The sequence below is a fragment of the Pongo pygmaeus genome, chromosome 13 (genome assembly GCF_028885625.2).
Source record: "Pongo pygmaeus isolate AG05252 chromosome 13, NHGRI_mPonPyg2-v2.0_pri, whole genome shotgun sequence".
Lineage (NCBI taxonomy): Eukaryota > Metazoa > Chordata > Mammalia > Primates > Hominidae > Pongo > Pongo pygmaeus.
In genome coordinates this window covers 123,189,604-123,205,209 of record NC_072386.2, presented here as the reverse complement: position 1 = coordinate 123,205,209, position 15,606 = coordinate 123,189,604, and the positions used below count along the sequence as shown (strand labels likewise).

The 15,606-nt window shown below is 50.3% G+C and overlaps 1 protein-coding gene across 2 annotated transcripts in view; it reads right to left on the bottom strand.

Annotated features, from left to right (window-relative positions):
* The window catches only part of CFAP77 (cilia and flagella associated protein 77), a 160,616-nt gene that overhangs the window by 71,577 nt on the left and 73,433 nt on the right, over window positions 1-15,606 (bottom strand). For both annotated transcript variants that reach the window (XM_054502286.1, XM_054502287.1), the window contains exons 2-3: window positions 1,612-1,711; window positions 827-1,055 (exon numbers count right to left, since the gene is read on the bottom strand). In XM_054502286.1, coding sequence (XP_054358261.1) covers window positions 827-1,055; window positions 1,612-1,711 — 329 coding nt within the window. The remainder of the gene's footprint in view (window positions 1-826; window positions 1,056-1,611; window positions 1,712-15,606) is intronic.

The following is a 15,606-nucleotide window of genomic DNA, read 5'->3' as shown; positions in this document are numbered from 1 at the left end:
AACAGTAGCTAACATTTGTTGAGCGCCCTCTGTAGGCCAGGCCCTGTGCTCAGGTTTTTGTATGCATTACATCACCGAAACCTCAGCATACGGTGAAACAGGTGCTACTCTTATCTCCCTTCTGCAGATGTGGAAGCTGGGGCAAAGATCCCATGGCCAGTTATGGCCAGAGTCCAGGTTTGAGCCCAGGCTCTAGAGCCTGGGTAACTTGGCAGGCTCTTCCGTCTCTCACTCCATGAAGACAGAGACAGGTTTTGTTTGTTTGTTTGTTTTTTGAGACAGGGTCTCACTCTGTTGCCCAGGCTGGAGTGCAGTGGTGCGATCACCATTCACTGCAGCCTCGACCTCCTGGGCTCAAGCAATCCTCCCGCCTCAGTCCTCAAGTAACTGGTACTATAAGCACATGTCACAATGCCCAGCTAATTTTTAAAATTTTTTTGTAGAGACGGGGTTTTGCCACATTGCCCAGCCTGGCCTCGAATTCCTGGACTCAAGCGATCCTCCCACATGGGCCTCCCAAAGTTCTAGGATTACAGAGATAAGTCACTGGGCCTGGCCCAGGGACAGGTCTCATTCACTGTTTGTTGATCAAGGGAAAGTGGGTGACCTGTGCACAGCCCTACAGGGTACCCTGCTATAAGGCCAGGACCCAGCTCAGCAGGATTCAGGGTGTGGCTACAGAAGTCACACAAGAGAGAGTCATTGGAGAGAGGACAGTGGGGCTGGGAGGATGCTCCACTTCCCTGTCACCCTCCGACCTTGTCCCTGATTCAGTTGGTACCCCCACCCCCTCAAGGGATGAAGCCCTGGCTGCCAGCCACCTTACCGTGCCCGGATCCCAAATGTCATGTTTGGAGGGAGAGGGGGTGGCTCCTTCTTCATGCGCCGGTCATCCTGGTCACTGATGCGGATGTCGTTGAGCCGACGGTAGAGCAAGTTCTCCCGGGCAGTTACCAAGCCAGCTTTTACCGCCCCGCGGTTCATTGCGATATAATTCCGAGTCAGCTCGTGGGGGCAGGTGGGCTGCTGCTTAAACACGTTCCAGCGTCCGATGGCTGAGGGCAGGGAGAGACCCACGGGGCAGTGGTCAGCTTGGGAGTAAGCACCCTGAGGCAGCTGATCGAGAAGAAACAGGGGCACGCGGGTCCTCGGCCTTCCCATTTACCTGAGCCTGCTGGGTGACAACCCTGCCTGGCCCCCAGAAAGCATGGTAGCCCAAAAGGGCGGGATCAGGGCTCCCAGAGATCCCGAGGGTACCCAAGCCAAGGATCTTCCCTGGAGCTGGGCTGGCCTGGCCCTTGACTTCCTCTGGGCAGGCAGAGGGTTGGTCCTGGGCTCATTCTGTGCTTGTAACCTGAGCAGCACAGCGCACACAGTCCCGGCCGGTGGGGGGGTGCCCGTGCTAGTTCCCTGACACCGCACACCGGGGCTCTGCTTGGCCCTTCCCGTCTGGGCCACTTCCTGGGTTTTACCACTCAGCTGCCCAGGCTGGCGGTCCCTGGGTCTTTCTCCAGCACCCAACCAGCTGCCAAGCAGCAAGCTAGGTCAAGGGCTCTGTGAAGAGAGGTGAGCCTCCCGCCCACTCCTCTGCCCTCATGCTCCAAAGCTCACCTTCAGGGACTCCTCCATCAAGCCCTCGGATGTACAGTCCATAATTAAAATTAATGCCGGGCAGACTGTAGCTTCTTTCCCGGGGCTTGCCGAGTTCAGCCTGTCGGGGGAAGGACAGAGAGCAGAGGTGAGGAGTGGAGTCTCAGACCAACTGTATTGTAATCCAGCAGCAGGGAGGCACCAGATGCCTGCGTTGCCCCAGGCCCTGCCACGGCCTTCAGGGCGGCACAGGAGTGGGTGGCAGAGCCCTCCCTGAGAGGAGCGCAGGCTGCAGCTGGCACAGGGTCACACAGCAGAAGCGGGTCCACATATCTGTGTTGAAGGCAAATGAGGACATCAGAGATGGGAGGCCTCTCGGCACATCTGTATTGTTGGAGTGGGGAGGCACAGTCCCCGAGCTGAGCAGCTGTGTTTGGGGTGGAGCCTAGACCTGGCTGGCTCAAGCTGGAAATGAAAGAGCCAGTTCAGGAGGCCTCATCCGGAGGCCCCGTCGAGGGAAGGAGACATCTCTCCTACCTTCATTCCCACCTTTCTCACACCAGGGACCACTCAAACCATCGTCACTGTAGCACACAAGGGAGTTACTTCCTCGAATCCTCACCTGGGGAAGACACAGTGACAGGGCCACTGCCACCCATCCGCACCTGGCCAGATGTCCTTACTCCCTGGGACTCTAGGGAACTCCTTGGCCTCTCAGAGGTGGTTTGTACAAATGAAATTGCCCTGTCATCAACCACATTAGCTGCCCCCACCCTGCCGCCACCACCCATTTATAGCTATAGAAACTGAGGCCTAGAGAGGCAGGGTCGATATTCCTGGCCCCCAAGGGCCGGGCAGGGCATCGCATGGAGGTGTGCCTGTCCTCTTGGCTGGCGCTCTTGATCATCCTGCCACGCGGTCTCCCTTTAGCACAGCAGCTCCTCGAGGTCAGAGGCCCTGTCCTGGACAGTGCTTCGAACACCATCGCATCTGCTGCATCAGTGGGCACTTGCTGGGTTCTGACTGCATCCCAGGCACAATGTCTGGGGCTCCCTGGCCTTCCCTCATGCCGTCTGCACAGCTGCCCAGTGAGGCAGGTCTCATTACCATCCCCGTTTCTCAGGGGGAAGCTGAGGCACAGAGAGGTCCAACAGGTTGCCTCAGGTCAAGCAGTAGGAAGTAGCAGAGCTGGGACTGGAACCCAGGCTGGCTGCCCCCAGCTCATGCTCAGATCCACAAGCCAAAGAAATCCCCACAGCCCCAGCTTCTTGTGGCTCCCTGGTGCCAGCAGTCCCCGGGGCCATTACTGAGAACAGTGGGTGCAGCTGCTCCTTCCACTATCCACAGGCCACAGGCCACAGGCCACAGCCCGTGGATTCGAAATCACAGGGTGTTACATTTCCCGGGATCTCTCCACTCTGGCTGCACCAAAGACTGTCCAGAGGGTCTGGTGGGCTCTGGCCTCGCTGTCTCCTGCCATCTCATCTATATCCCCGTCTCTCCAGCTCCCACAGGTTGGGTGCTGAGAGGTAGACAGATGGTCAAGGACCACCCAGCGTGGCTCGTCACTGCCTCTGGAATAAACCCTTCCCTCTGCTGGCAGGTCAGGCCCTGCACCCTCCAACCCCACCCAGCCCTGCAGCTTTGCCTCCCAGGCTCCCCCACAGCCCCCCTGTTGAGACAGACGAACACACTCCCCCTTGTCTGAAGGACCGCAGGCATCCCAGCCACCTCCATTGCTCTTTGCTCAAGGCCCACCCTTACTGGTCCTTATTCTTCAAGCCCTGTCTCTGCCAGAAGCTCTCAGGACCCCTGGGTTCACCATGGCTTACCCTCGTCTGAAAGCCAGTGACTCTTACTATCTGTTCTGCTCATTTGGGGCTTAAAACTTGCCACCCTCATGATTTCCATGAATGCACATGCAGACCCCCCTGCCTGGATTACACACTCCTATCCAGCCGGAGCCATGGCTCCTATTACCTTCTTTTTCCTGTTGGCACAGAGCAGGTGCACAATAAATGCCTGATATTAAAAGCCACTTCCTCTGGGAAGCCTTCCTGGATTGGCATCAGTCCTAGACAAGCCTCCTTATTATATGGTGGCACCACAGCAGCCTCAGCCTGCCTTCATGGCACTTACAAAATGACAGGGTTGTACCCGCGGTAGCATGGATGGAGTTGGCAACATCATGCTGAGAAGCCAGACACAGAGGGCTGCCGCATCCTGCATGATTCCATCTACATGAAATGTCCAGAACAGGCAAATCCAGAGACAGAAAGTAGCTTCGTGGTTGCCAGGGCTGGGGACAGGTCAGATGGAATGATTGTAGCCGTGATGGCTAAGGGGCGTTCTTTGGGGAGTGATGAAAATGTTTTAAAATTGATTGTGGTGATGGTTGCACAACTCTGTGAATATATTAAAAGCCATTGAATTCTACATTTTAAATGGGTGAATTGTAGGGAATGTGAATTACATCTCAAATAAAATTACAAAGTAGTATACTTAAGTCATTCATTGCATAACAATCAGTTTAATATCTGTCTTCCCTCATGAGCCTGTGTGCCCCGCAAGGAAAGGGATCCAATCTTTATTTTTTAAGGTTTTTTTTTTTAAAATAGACTTTATATTTTATAGCAGTTTTAGGTTCACAACAAAAGTGAGCAGAAGGTATGGAGACTTTTTTGTATACTCCATGAATCTTTATTCTCACTCTTCTTTTCCCAGGCCTCAGTGTAGAATAGATGCTAATAAATAGGGGTTGAATAAATGAGTGGGTAAAATACTGTCTTAGTCAGCTTAGGCTGCCATAGCAAATTATCATTGACTGGGTGGCTTCAACAATAGACATTTATTTCTCAAAGTTCTGGAGTCTGGGAAGTCCAAGATCTAGACACCAACAGACCCAGTGTCTTGGTGAGGACTCTCTTCTTGGTTTGCAGATGGCCGCCTTCTTGTTGTATCTTCACATGGCAGAGAGCAGAGATAGAGTTAGCTTTCTTCCTCTTCGTCTAAGGGCACAAATTCCATCATGAGGGCTCTGTTTTCATGACCTAAGCATCTCCTAAAAGACCCACCTGCTAACGCCATCCCATCCAAAGTTAGGTTTTGAATTTTAGGGGTACACAGACATGCAGTTCATACAGCCTACTTTGAGAACATTGACTCTTCTCTACACAGCAGTTGATCATTTTTCTCCCTCTTCTTTTCCATCTCAAATCCCAGACCCCAATGTCCCTCAAGAGTGATGGAGCTCTGAGTTTCAGGCAGGTGCATGGGGACCCTGCAGGGTGGCTTGTTTTGAATTCCTTCCATAATATGCTCTCTGAGTTACAGACAAAGCTCTGGCCTCCCATTTGTTTATGAAAATGATCCGGCCTCTCCAGTGACTGCTGGATAAGTTAATTAAAATGTGACTTCTCCGGGAGAGACCCCGCCTCCCTCAGGGCAGGTGCAGGTGGGCAGATTTCCAGCTGGCAGGGGAACGACAGACAGACTCAGGAGCTGGCTGCCACCCTCAGGCAGGGAGCAAGGAGCAGGCATGTGCCTCAATCTCTGCTTTTTAGTGTGGTTGCCTGGGAATCAATAACTGCTGAAACGTGGAAGCTTTAGACTACAAAAAAAAAAAATCCCAATGGGAGGTTTGCTCATACTTTCATTCCACAAATATTTATTTTGTACCCACTCGGCGCTAAGCCCTCTGTGCTGGGAGTTCTAGGGTGAACAGATCAGACACACAGCCCTGCTCTTACGAAATTCACTGTCTTGCAAAAAGTACAGTTAAGCAACGGCAGTCATGTTCACCAGGGTATTTGATGTGGGAAGCAGAGTGCCCTTGGTTCTAAAAGTTTGTGAGTTTAAAGAGTGAGAGAAGATATCTGTATATATATATATATATATAACAAAGGAGTCTTATCCATCATATATAAAGAGTTACTACAAATCAATAAGAAAGAGGCAGATAGTCCTACAGAAAAAAATGAGCAAAATACTTGAATAGGAACTTATTGAAGAGGATGTCCCAGTGGCCAAGACCCATATGTCAAGGTGTCAACCTCTGGGAAATGCAAAGAAAAAATTCAATGTTACTGGTAAGGATGTGGGGCAACTGGTATACTCATGCACTTGGTGAAGGTATAAACTGCTACAACCACTGTGGAAAGCTGTTTGGCAGTATCTCTTAAAGCTAAATATATGCCTGCCCCATAACCCAACAATTCTATCCTGGACATCCAGCAGAAATGAGTATGTACATCCACCCAAGAACATGTCTAAGAATGCACATAGCAGCTCAATTCATGATAGCCAACTGCTAGAAACAACCCAAGTGGCCATCATAGGTGGATAAAAAATTCGTGACATATTCATAACACAGAATGCCCTACAGTAGTGGTCCTCAATCAGGGGTGATAATGTGCCCTAGAGGACATCTGGCCATGTCTGGACATATTTTTGGTCGTCATGGCTTGGGAAGGGGCGCTATCCTCCATCTAGTGGGTAAAGGCCAAGAATGCTGCCAGGCATCCTACAATGCACCAGACAACCCCACTACATCAAGGAGCTATCTGTCCCTTGATGCCAACAGTGCCCACAGAGATTAAGAAACTCAGAATGAGCCAGGTGTGGTGGCTCACCCCTGTAATCCCAGCCCTTTGGGAGGCCAAGACAAGCAGATAATTTGAGCCCAGGAATTTGAGACCAGCCTGGGCAATATGGCAAAACCCCATCTCTACAAAAAATGTTAAAATTAGCTGGGTATGGTGACGAGTGCCTGTGGTTCCAGCTACTTGGGAGGCTGAGGTGGGAGAACCACTTGAACCCGGGAGGTGGAGGCTGCAGTGAGCCGTGATTGAACCACTGTACTCCAGCCTGGGTGACAGAGAGAAACCCTGTTAAAAAAAAGAAAGAAAGAGAGAGAGAAAGGAAGGAAGGAAGGAAGGAAGGAAGGAAGAAAGGAAAGAAAAGAAAAGAATGGAAAGAAAAAAACTCTGAGAATGAAAGAACATTTACTGTGGGCAACCACATGTGTGGTCCTCACACAAAGTGTGGAGTGAAAGAAGCCAGACACACAAGGGGTGCGCTGCTCCACACGGATGTAGCCACACACCAGCAGAACTTGTCTCTGGGTTTAGAAGTCAGGAGTGCAGGACCCCTGGGTGGGGGCAGTAACCGAAGATAGCACCAGGGGCTTTAGGGGTCATGATGTTGTTGACCCAATGTGTGCCCTTCACACTGTACCTGCAGCCTGCTGCCCTCCCCCAGGAGCCATTCATCCATGACTGTGTCTGTCAGCCCTTTCCCCCAACTCCCTGCTGATGGAGCAACGTGCTCTCTGTCCACACCGGAGACCCAGCTTCACATGAGAACTGCATGAACACAGGCACCAGATAAACCACAGCAACAACAACACAGTGACTTTTTTTTTTCCAAATGGATTCTCTGGTCTATGTTTCTTAGACTAGACAGTCTCATCCTGAAATCCCCAAGAATGCCCATAGCAGTGGCTTTCTCATTTCTCAGGACTTTTCCTGACCGTAGCATCACCTGGAAGGATGAAGCAGAACTTCCCAGGAATTCAGCCAAGAAGCAGATTTGGACACTCAGAGAAGCCCCGTCAACTCCTCAATCTTCCGCCCTGGCACCTGGACTTCCTTCCTTCTTGGGCAGGCTACACTACACCACAGTGTCAGAGAGGGTCATGGGTAGGAAACCCCAGGGGTTCCTGGGCCTCACTTGGGCGCAGCCAGAGGCCACCCATGGGGCTTTGTGAGGACTCCTACATGCAAAGCGCAATAAAGCAAAGCACGATCAAATGAGCATGGCTGTGTCCGCCCAGGCTGGAGCCGCGGGAGTCCTCGGCAACCTTCCCCTGTATTCCACCTGGCCCCGGATACCTCCAAGGCCTGAAATCCCACTGTCCACCATCCAGCCCTTTAGGTGCAAGTACGGTGTGTCTCAGAGTCCCTTTGTTCACGTGCAAATGCCCAAGAGGAGCAGCACATCCACCCATTACCAGCTCATCTGCCCCACAAGACAGGCTAACTGGACACCCACCTGCCCATGTGCTCATCAAACATCTATAATCCTGGCATCCACATGCCTGGCTCCCCTGTTACTGCCAATTTATAAAACAATCCTGTAACGTGGTGTAACCACTGTGCCGATTTCACAGGTATGGAAAAGAAGGCATGGACAGCCGGAGGGTCCTGATTGCCCAAAGCTGCACGGCTGAGTGGCCAAGGTGGGTCTGAACCCACATCTGACTCCACGGTCTTTGCTGCCTCCTACTTCACGAGCTGGCATTTAGCATAGATGGCCTGGGCTGGATTGTATTTTCATGTGCACAGACCTCATCTCTACAGGTGGGGTTTGGCTCTTATGGAACAGGTGAGTCTTGACTTCCTGGCCTTCTCTGCCCCACACAATGGTGCACAGCACAGTGCCTTACACACAGGAGAACCCCAGGTAAAGTCTGCTGTTTTTGTTGTTGTTTTGTTTTTTGTTTTGGGGGGGTTCTTTTTTGAGACAGAGTCTTGCTCCATTGCCTAGGCTGGAGTGCAAGGGCACGATCACAGCTTGCTACAGCCTCGACATTCCAGGCTCAAGTGATCCTCCCACCTCAGCCTCCAGAGTATCTAGAACTACAGGCCTGAATCACCACTCCCAGATAATGTTTAAATTATTTGTAGAGATGGGGTCTCACTATGTTGCCCAGGCAGGTCTCAAACTCCTGGCCTCAAGCAATCCTCCTGCCTTGGCCTCCCAAAGTGCTGAGATTATGGGAGTGAGCCACTGTGCCTGGCAAAAGTCTACTGTTCAATATATAGACTGAGGTTTATGGGAAGAGCTATCACTTCAGAAAACATAACAGTAAGTCCTCACTGAACATCACGAGTATGTTTTTGGAAATTGCAACTTTAAGCAAAACAACATATAAGAAAACCAATTTTACCATAGGCTAATAGATAACAAGAATTCAGTTCCTATGGCACAGTCTGGTCACAAAAACATCACCAAACTTCTCGATAAACACCAAAATACTTCTAATATTAAATATTGATGTAAATGTGAGTTATCCATACATTTAAGAAAGATTAATAAAAACAAATAAGATCATTATTTACCCAATTTGGGGGGAATCTATGAGTGACAGCAGTCAGAGTGGTAATGGGTTAAATCAAGGAATAAATGTTTGCAAAGCCAAAATTGCCAAGAGCCCGTCCTCCGACTGTGCAGGTAAGAAACAAACATCATCAATCCGAAGGGCTTGCTGAGCACTTTTCTACGCTTTGTCCACAGTCATGCATTTGTATAATGATCACATAAGGAACTTTACAGATTTTGAGATGGAGTTTCGCTCTTGTTGCCCAGGCTGGAGTGCGATGGCACAATCTCGGCTCACTGCAAACTCCACCTCCCAAGTTCAAGCGATTCTCTTGCCTCGGCCTCCCGAGTAGCTGGGAATACAGGCGTGCACCACCACACCCAGCTAATTTTGTATTTTTGGTAGAGATGGGGTTTCTCCATGTTGGTCAGGCTGGTTTGGAACTCCTGACCTCAAGTGATCTGCCCGCCTCGGCCTCCCAAAGTGCTGGGATTACAGGAGTGAGCCATCATGTCCAGCCACAGATTTTTATTTTTAATACTTTGTACTTATTCGTTCATTCATTTTTCCAATCCACTTACTTCAGTTCAGAGTTCTGAGTGGCGGGAACCTGTCCCAGCAGCTCAGGGCACCAGGCAGGCACCGACCCTGGACAGGATAGCACCAACACACACCCTCGCAGGGCGCACCCACACACACACCCATGCTCACTCACACTGGGACCATTAGACACGCCAGTTTACCTAATGTGCACATCTCTGGGATGTGGACGGAAACCAGAGTGCCAGGAGAAAAACCCACGCAGACGTGGGGAGGACATGCAGATGCCACGTAGACAGTGGCCCCGCCTGGACATTGATTTCTTTTCTCATCAACATTATAACAATGTTGAACAAAATGACGGAAGAGCTGCTGTTCAGGACTAAAGCGACTGGGACCCAGGACAGCTGGCTTGACTGCATTGGGGGATAGTGAGGAAAAGAAGGACACATACAGATCTTGAATTGGCATTTTGGGAAGAACTGACCTGAGGAAGGTTCCAGGAGTAGCCAGGGAGGGCAAGAGAGCCAAGGGGACTTAGAGCAGGGAGCGGCATGGAGCCAGAGGTGGGAGGGCCCAGCGCTGACCCTTGGCCTCCTTCCCCAGCTTGTCCAGTGGGGCCTTCTAGAAGCCTACAGAGAAAAGCTGTTTGACAGAGGGGTGGCGGTCTCTGGGCACCTCAGGAGGGCTGTGTGAAGCCTGTTAAGAACCTACAGAGAGAGGCACTCAGAGGAGCTCCTGACCCCAAACTTTCAGACACAGGCAAGCAGGTTGTGATAGACATCTGAGTTCAGCTGCCATCAAAACACAGGGGCCACCTGAGGCTTGACGGTCACCTGCTTTTCCATGGTGCTATGGTCTGAATGTTTTTATCGCCTCCAAACTCATGCTGAAACTTAATCCCAATGCAACAGTATTCAGGGGTGTGGCCTTTAGGGGGTGGTTGAGTCATGAGGGCTCTGCACTCATGGGGGAATAGGTGCCCTTATAAAAGGCCTTGATGGAGGGAGTTCGCCCTTTTTATCCCCTTCTGTCGGTCTGTCAGGCGAGGATACGGCATTCGTCCCCATCCCGGGGGATACAGCACCAAGGCACCATCTTGGAAGCAAAGACTAGGCTCTCACCAGACAGAAACGACCGGCACATTGATCTGGAACTCCCAGCCCCTAGAACAGTGAGAAACAAATTTCTATGCTTTCTATATTGCCCCATGTCAGGTATTCTGTTACAGCAGCAAAAACACACTAGGACGTTTGGTAACCTCACTCTGACATCCGTGAAATTGACGAGACTTGGTCCCAAATCTCAGCTCTGATCAGCCACCCGGGGCCCCATCAGCCTGCCCCACCAGCCCAGGCCAGGATGAGAGGTGGCCATTTGCAGAGACAAAAGGGGTATCCCAGACAGGTCTCAAACTGGAATGTGCAAAGGTCCTGGGACAGCTGGCGTGGCCTGGCTATTGGGCCATGTTGAGGCTGAGATCACCCTCCCCGCACAGGGATCCCTTAGAACCACCATGCACCGAAGAAAGAAACAAGGAAGAGGATCAACGTTTGTTTTGCACCTCCTCCGTGCAGGGCACATGGGATGTCCTGTGCCCTATTTATTGAGCGCTTACTATGTGCTGAGCATGTGCTGAGAGTGTTTTTGCTTCTCCCTGAACTCTGCCAACTTCACTGTCAAGTAGGTTTTCCCATTTTACAGATGGGAAAACTGAAGCTTAAAGAGGTTCACACTTGTCCAATGCCACCCAGGTAGTCAATAGAAGAGCTGGGGTTAAACTCACCTCTCCTGGACATCACACCTCTGAGCTTAACTCCCAGCCACCCCCCAATTCTCACAACAACTCTACAAGGGAGGCCATGGTATCCCCACTGAACAAGCAAGGAGTCAAGGCTCAAAAAAGGAAGAGACGCCTTTCAGCCCTCAAAATCCTTGCGCTTCTCATTTCTTGTGTCTGAATTTTTAAGACATCTCATGCAAAATCCACAAGGTCTTTTAAGAGGCACACCTTAGTTTTGCACAACAAGGAATTTTGAAATGTTGGAGGCTATTTTAATATGGCACTAGCTGGAATCCCTTGTCAATGAGGTGTTGGAATTAAGAGGCAAATGGAGAAAAATCCCAGCTCCGAGTCTGACCACCCCTCCCTCCTCAGCTGCCCTCAAACTGCCTTTTTCCGAGTTTCCTCCATCACAAAGTGGCTTGGCTGGAATACAGCTCTGGGTGACAGCTGTCCCCATCAGCAGACAGCTTCATTAAACCTCATTAAGATGTCATCCCTCTCTGCCTTATTTCCCATCTCTCAGCTCTAATTAAAACCATCTCTCTCCCCGTCCCAGGGGGTCCTGGGATTCTCTGGGCTCCTCCTGCAATATCAGCTCCCTCCACTCCCCATCATGAAGGACCAGGCCCTGGAAACCCATGCTGGGAACCAAGCCAGGCTGGCAGCCGCAGTGCCTGGAAGCCCCCTTGGAGCAGCCCGTCGCCGTGAGAACTACTGGGGCTAGCTAGAGGCTGGTGCAGGTAGCATTTCCCACAGGCTGTTGCTTTGATCTGAAGCTACCTGGGACCCAGGAACGAAGGTCTCTAGACCTGGAGCTTCACCAAAGCCCGTTTGCATGGCACAACCTCTTCAAAACAAGTGACTCAGCTTTGCAACTCAAGTCTAATCATTTCCCACCCAATCTACTTTTTTTTTCCCTTAACTAGCCCTCGTTTCTTATTGCAAAACAGGTGTACCTCTTAAAAGACCTTGTGGATTTTGCATGAGATATCTTAAAAATCCAGACATAAGAAATGAAGAGGTGAAAGGGGGGGAAGCCAGCTGGCTTTGTTGCTGAGACAGCCTTGAACTTAGTCCAGACAAACGGGCCAGTGGTCACTTCCAAAGTGGCAGGTTTTCTGTCAGGGGGCTCAATGCCTGAGTTTCAGACCCACCAAAGACGTTCATTCCATCACGAGCTAGCCCCTCAAAGGAATCAATCACTCTCCACTTCCTGACAACCACATATAGCGTAGCTCATTAACCCTCTAGCCCTGCGTCTAAACTAAATGAATGTTTGTTCGACAGCTGAAAAGCCTCCACTCACCCTCCTGCATTCTGTTAAAGCGCAGTTATGTGAAATCCCGTTGCCTGGTAGTTATTAAATAAATATCTGTATATAGCTAGACCCATGCATACATATGCACATGCATACCATTTTGCTCATGGAGGGGTAGTTCATTATTGTAAAACAACTTAAGATCCTCGAATGAAAAGCACAATATAAATGCAAATTGTGATCATTATTAGCATAGAGGATATTTATTTATTTCCATAATGAGAACCTCAGATAAACAATCATGTAAAATAAGGTGCATTATGCATCAAAGGGCTCAGGCATCCTCTTAGAAGCCCGATGCTTTGAACCCTGTGCATTGTGTGTGTCAGTTGAACATCGCATAATGATACGAAAAAGCCATGCATGAGAAGACCACATCCATGTGTGATCAAAGGCATATAAAATAATGTCAAGTGAAAAAAAAAAAACACAGCCGGATTCAAAATTCTACATAGACTACTGTTACGACCAAGTTAAAAAAAAAAATGCATTGAAAAAAATACTGGAAGGAAACCCAGCCCCATAACTGTGATGTGTGAGGATGTGTGGTTACTGATGGGGGCCCTTTTTTCGATATTGAGGTTTTACTTTTATAATTTAAAAAGCCACACAACAGAGTTAAGTTATATGTTTCTACTTTATCTATGAAAAAGTCTCTTCTGTGTCATTGCAATTCTGCTCTGGTTTATCATGGGGACTAAGATGACGGCTGGTGGCTGGGGGGCGGGGGGTCACGGAGGAGAGTTTGGTAGCTGGCGTACTAATTCACTCAGAGCTGAGTTGGACTCCCAGCTCTGCCACTTCCCGTGTGACCTTGGGTAAGTCCCTCACCTCATCTGGCCTTCTCTTTCCTCCCCTGCAAAACCTCCCGAGGTTGTATGTAGAGTGTTTCCTGGCACCTGGCCCAGGAGGTTGCTCAGTAAACAATGGCTTCTATTACTGCTGTCTTATTGTTAAGACTGCCATAGCAGCTCCCAGCTCGGGTCCAAAGGGAGCCGCTGACCGTGGGGAGCCCCTCCAGGCGTCCTCAGGCCTGCCCCGCCACCCAGTCCAGCCCTGTCTGGTTCCCACGGCCCGGGGCTGCCTGCGCTCTGCCGCCTGCCTGGTCCCCGCTCCCCGGGGCAGCCCGGCCTCCCTTCCCGCGGCCTGCTCTGTTCTGGCGGCTGACGTATGGCCCTTGCCGTGTGAGGCGGTCACGGTGACAGGGCCCCACTGTTCCCTCCCCTCCCCCTCGACAGCTTGAAATCAGGTCCTTCATTTGCATTTACATGATCTCGCTGTGCAGCTTATGAGATCGAGAGATTTATTTGCTACTTAGCTTGATGTTTGATTACACTCGGAGAAGGCAGCGAGCAGCGAGGTGTGGGGATGCATCCGTTCAGAGTCCACGGCCTCTGGGGGCCGGTAACTCAACAGCAGGTTTAGGGGAATGAGGGGGAAACGCGCAGCGTTTTGACAAAAGGCGAACGTCAGAGGTTGGAAGGAACTAATACCTTGATTGGATATATTTTTTTAAAGAGCAATAAAAACTAGCTAGGTATCATCTGAGATTACGAACAAAGCCAAGTCACTCGCAGGAAGCAGCTCATCGTCTTGGGGAAGGAACTCCTAGAAAGTTTTCCTCCCGGGCAAAATCTGAAGTCCCTAAAAGCGATGATGCCTCTGATTAAGAGGAGGTGTGTCGGCCGGGCGCGGTGGCTCACACCTGTAATCCCAGCACTTTGGGAGGCCGAGGCGGGCGGATCACGAGGTCAGGAGATCGAGACCATCCTGGCTAACACGGTGAAACGCCGTCTCTACTAAAAATACAAAAAATTAGCCAGGCGCGGTGGCGGGCGCTTATAGTCCCAGCTACTCGGGAGGCTGAGGCAGGAGAATGGCACGAACCCGGGAGGCCGAGGTTGCAGTGAGCCGAGATTGCGCCACCGCACTCCAGCCTGGGCGACAGAGCAAGACTCCGTCTCAAAAAAAAAAAAAAAAAAAAAAAAAATATATATATATATATATATATATATATATATATGTATACACATGTGTGTGTTCTCAAATCCCAGCACCTGGATTGACACCAGCTCGGTGAATGACACTTGTATGCTCGTCACCTGTTTACCAAAATTACCTGGGCCCCGATTCCTTGTCTGTAAAATGGGAAAACAATACCCCCTCTTCGGTCTGTGGTCAGATGACTCTGCACTTTGGTGGACATGGAGTAAGTGCCCAATAAATGGGAACTGTTATGGGGACAATAGGCTGTTTTCTGAAGGAACGGAGGGATGAAGCTCACCACCGCGATGGAGTGCAATCACTTGACGTCGTACTTTGCAGTGAAGTGTCACTTGTCTGTTTGGTGGGTTATCCACTGCGTGGGGTTTCATTCCAGCCACCTGCCGGCCAGCTCCCGCTGCTCACAGCTGGGGCGTGCTCAAGGAAGGCAAACTCATTTTCATAACAGTCCGAGCCTGGCATAATTAGGAGCAGAGATCTGCCGCTGCCAGCCTCTACCGTGTCACACTGCAATCCAAACAGAAACCATTTGGCGCATGATTGGGACATGACAGTTTAGTGATTAAGAACATGAGCTTGGGGGCCAAGCCACCCGAGTTGGAACTCTGGCTTCTCAACTCTGCGTGACCTTGGGCAACTTATAATGCTTAACCTCCGAGTCTCAGTTTTCTTACCTAGAAAATAGGTATCATGAGAGCCTCCAGCTTGGAAGGTGGCAGAGCATTTCACAATGTAGGCAAAGTTCTCAGCAGAGGGCCTGGAAGCTTCTTAATAAAAAGTAGTCATACCAGCTACTGGCCACTCTTAGACTCTGCTATTTTGAATTATCAGCAGCTCCATCTCCATTTGTATGAATAGAGAACTAGTTATACAATTAACACATCTGCTTGATGGTTCCTCAAAAAGTTAAAGATGAGGGCCGGGTGCCGTGGCTCTCAGTTCGAGACTAGCCCGGCCAAAATGGTGAAACCCTGTCTCTACTAAAAATAAAAAAATTAACTGGGTGTGCTGGCGCATGCCTGTAGTCCCAGCTACAGGGGAGGTTGAGGCAGGATAATCGCTTGAACCCGGGAGGCAGAGGTTGCAGTGACCCAAAAGCATGCCACTGCACTCCAGCCTGGGTGACAGAGCGAGACTCCATCTAAAAAAAAAAAAAGAAAGAAAGAAAGTTAAAGATGAAATTACCCTACATGACCCAGCAATGCCACTTCTAGTGATATACCAAGGGAATTGAAAACAGGTGTTCATATTTACAGCTACTATGTA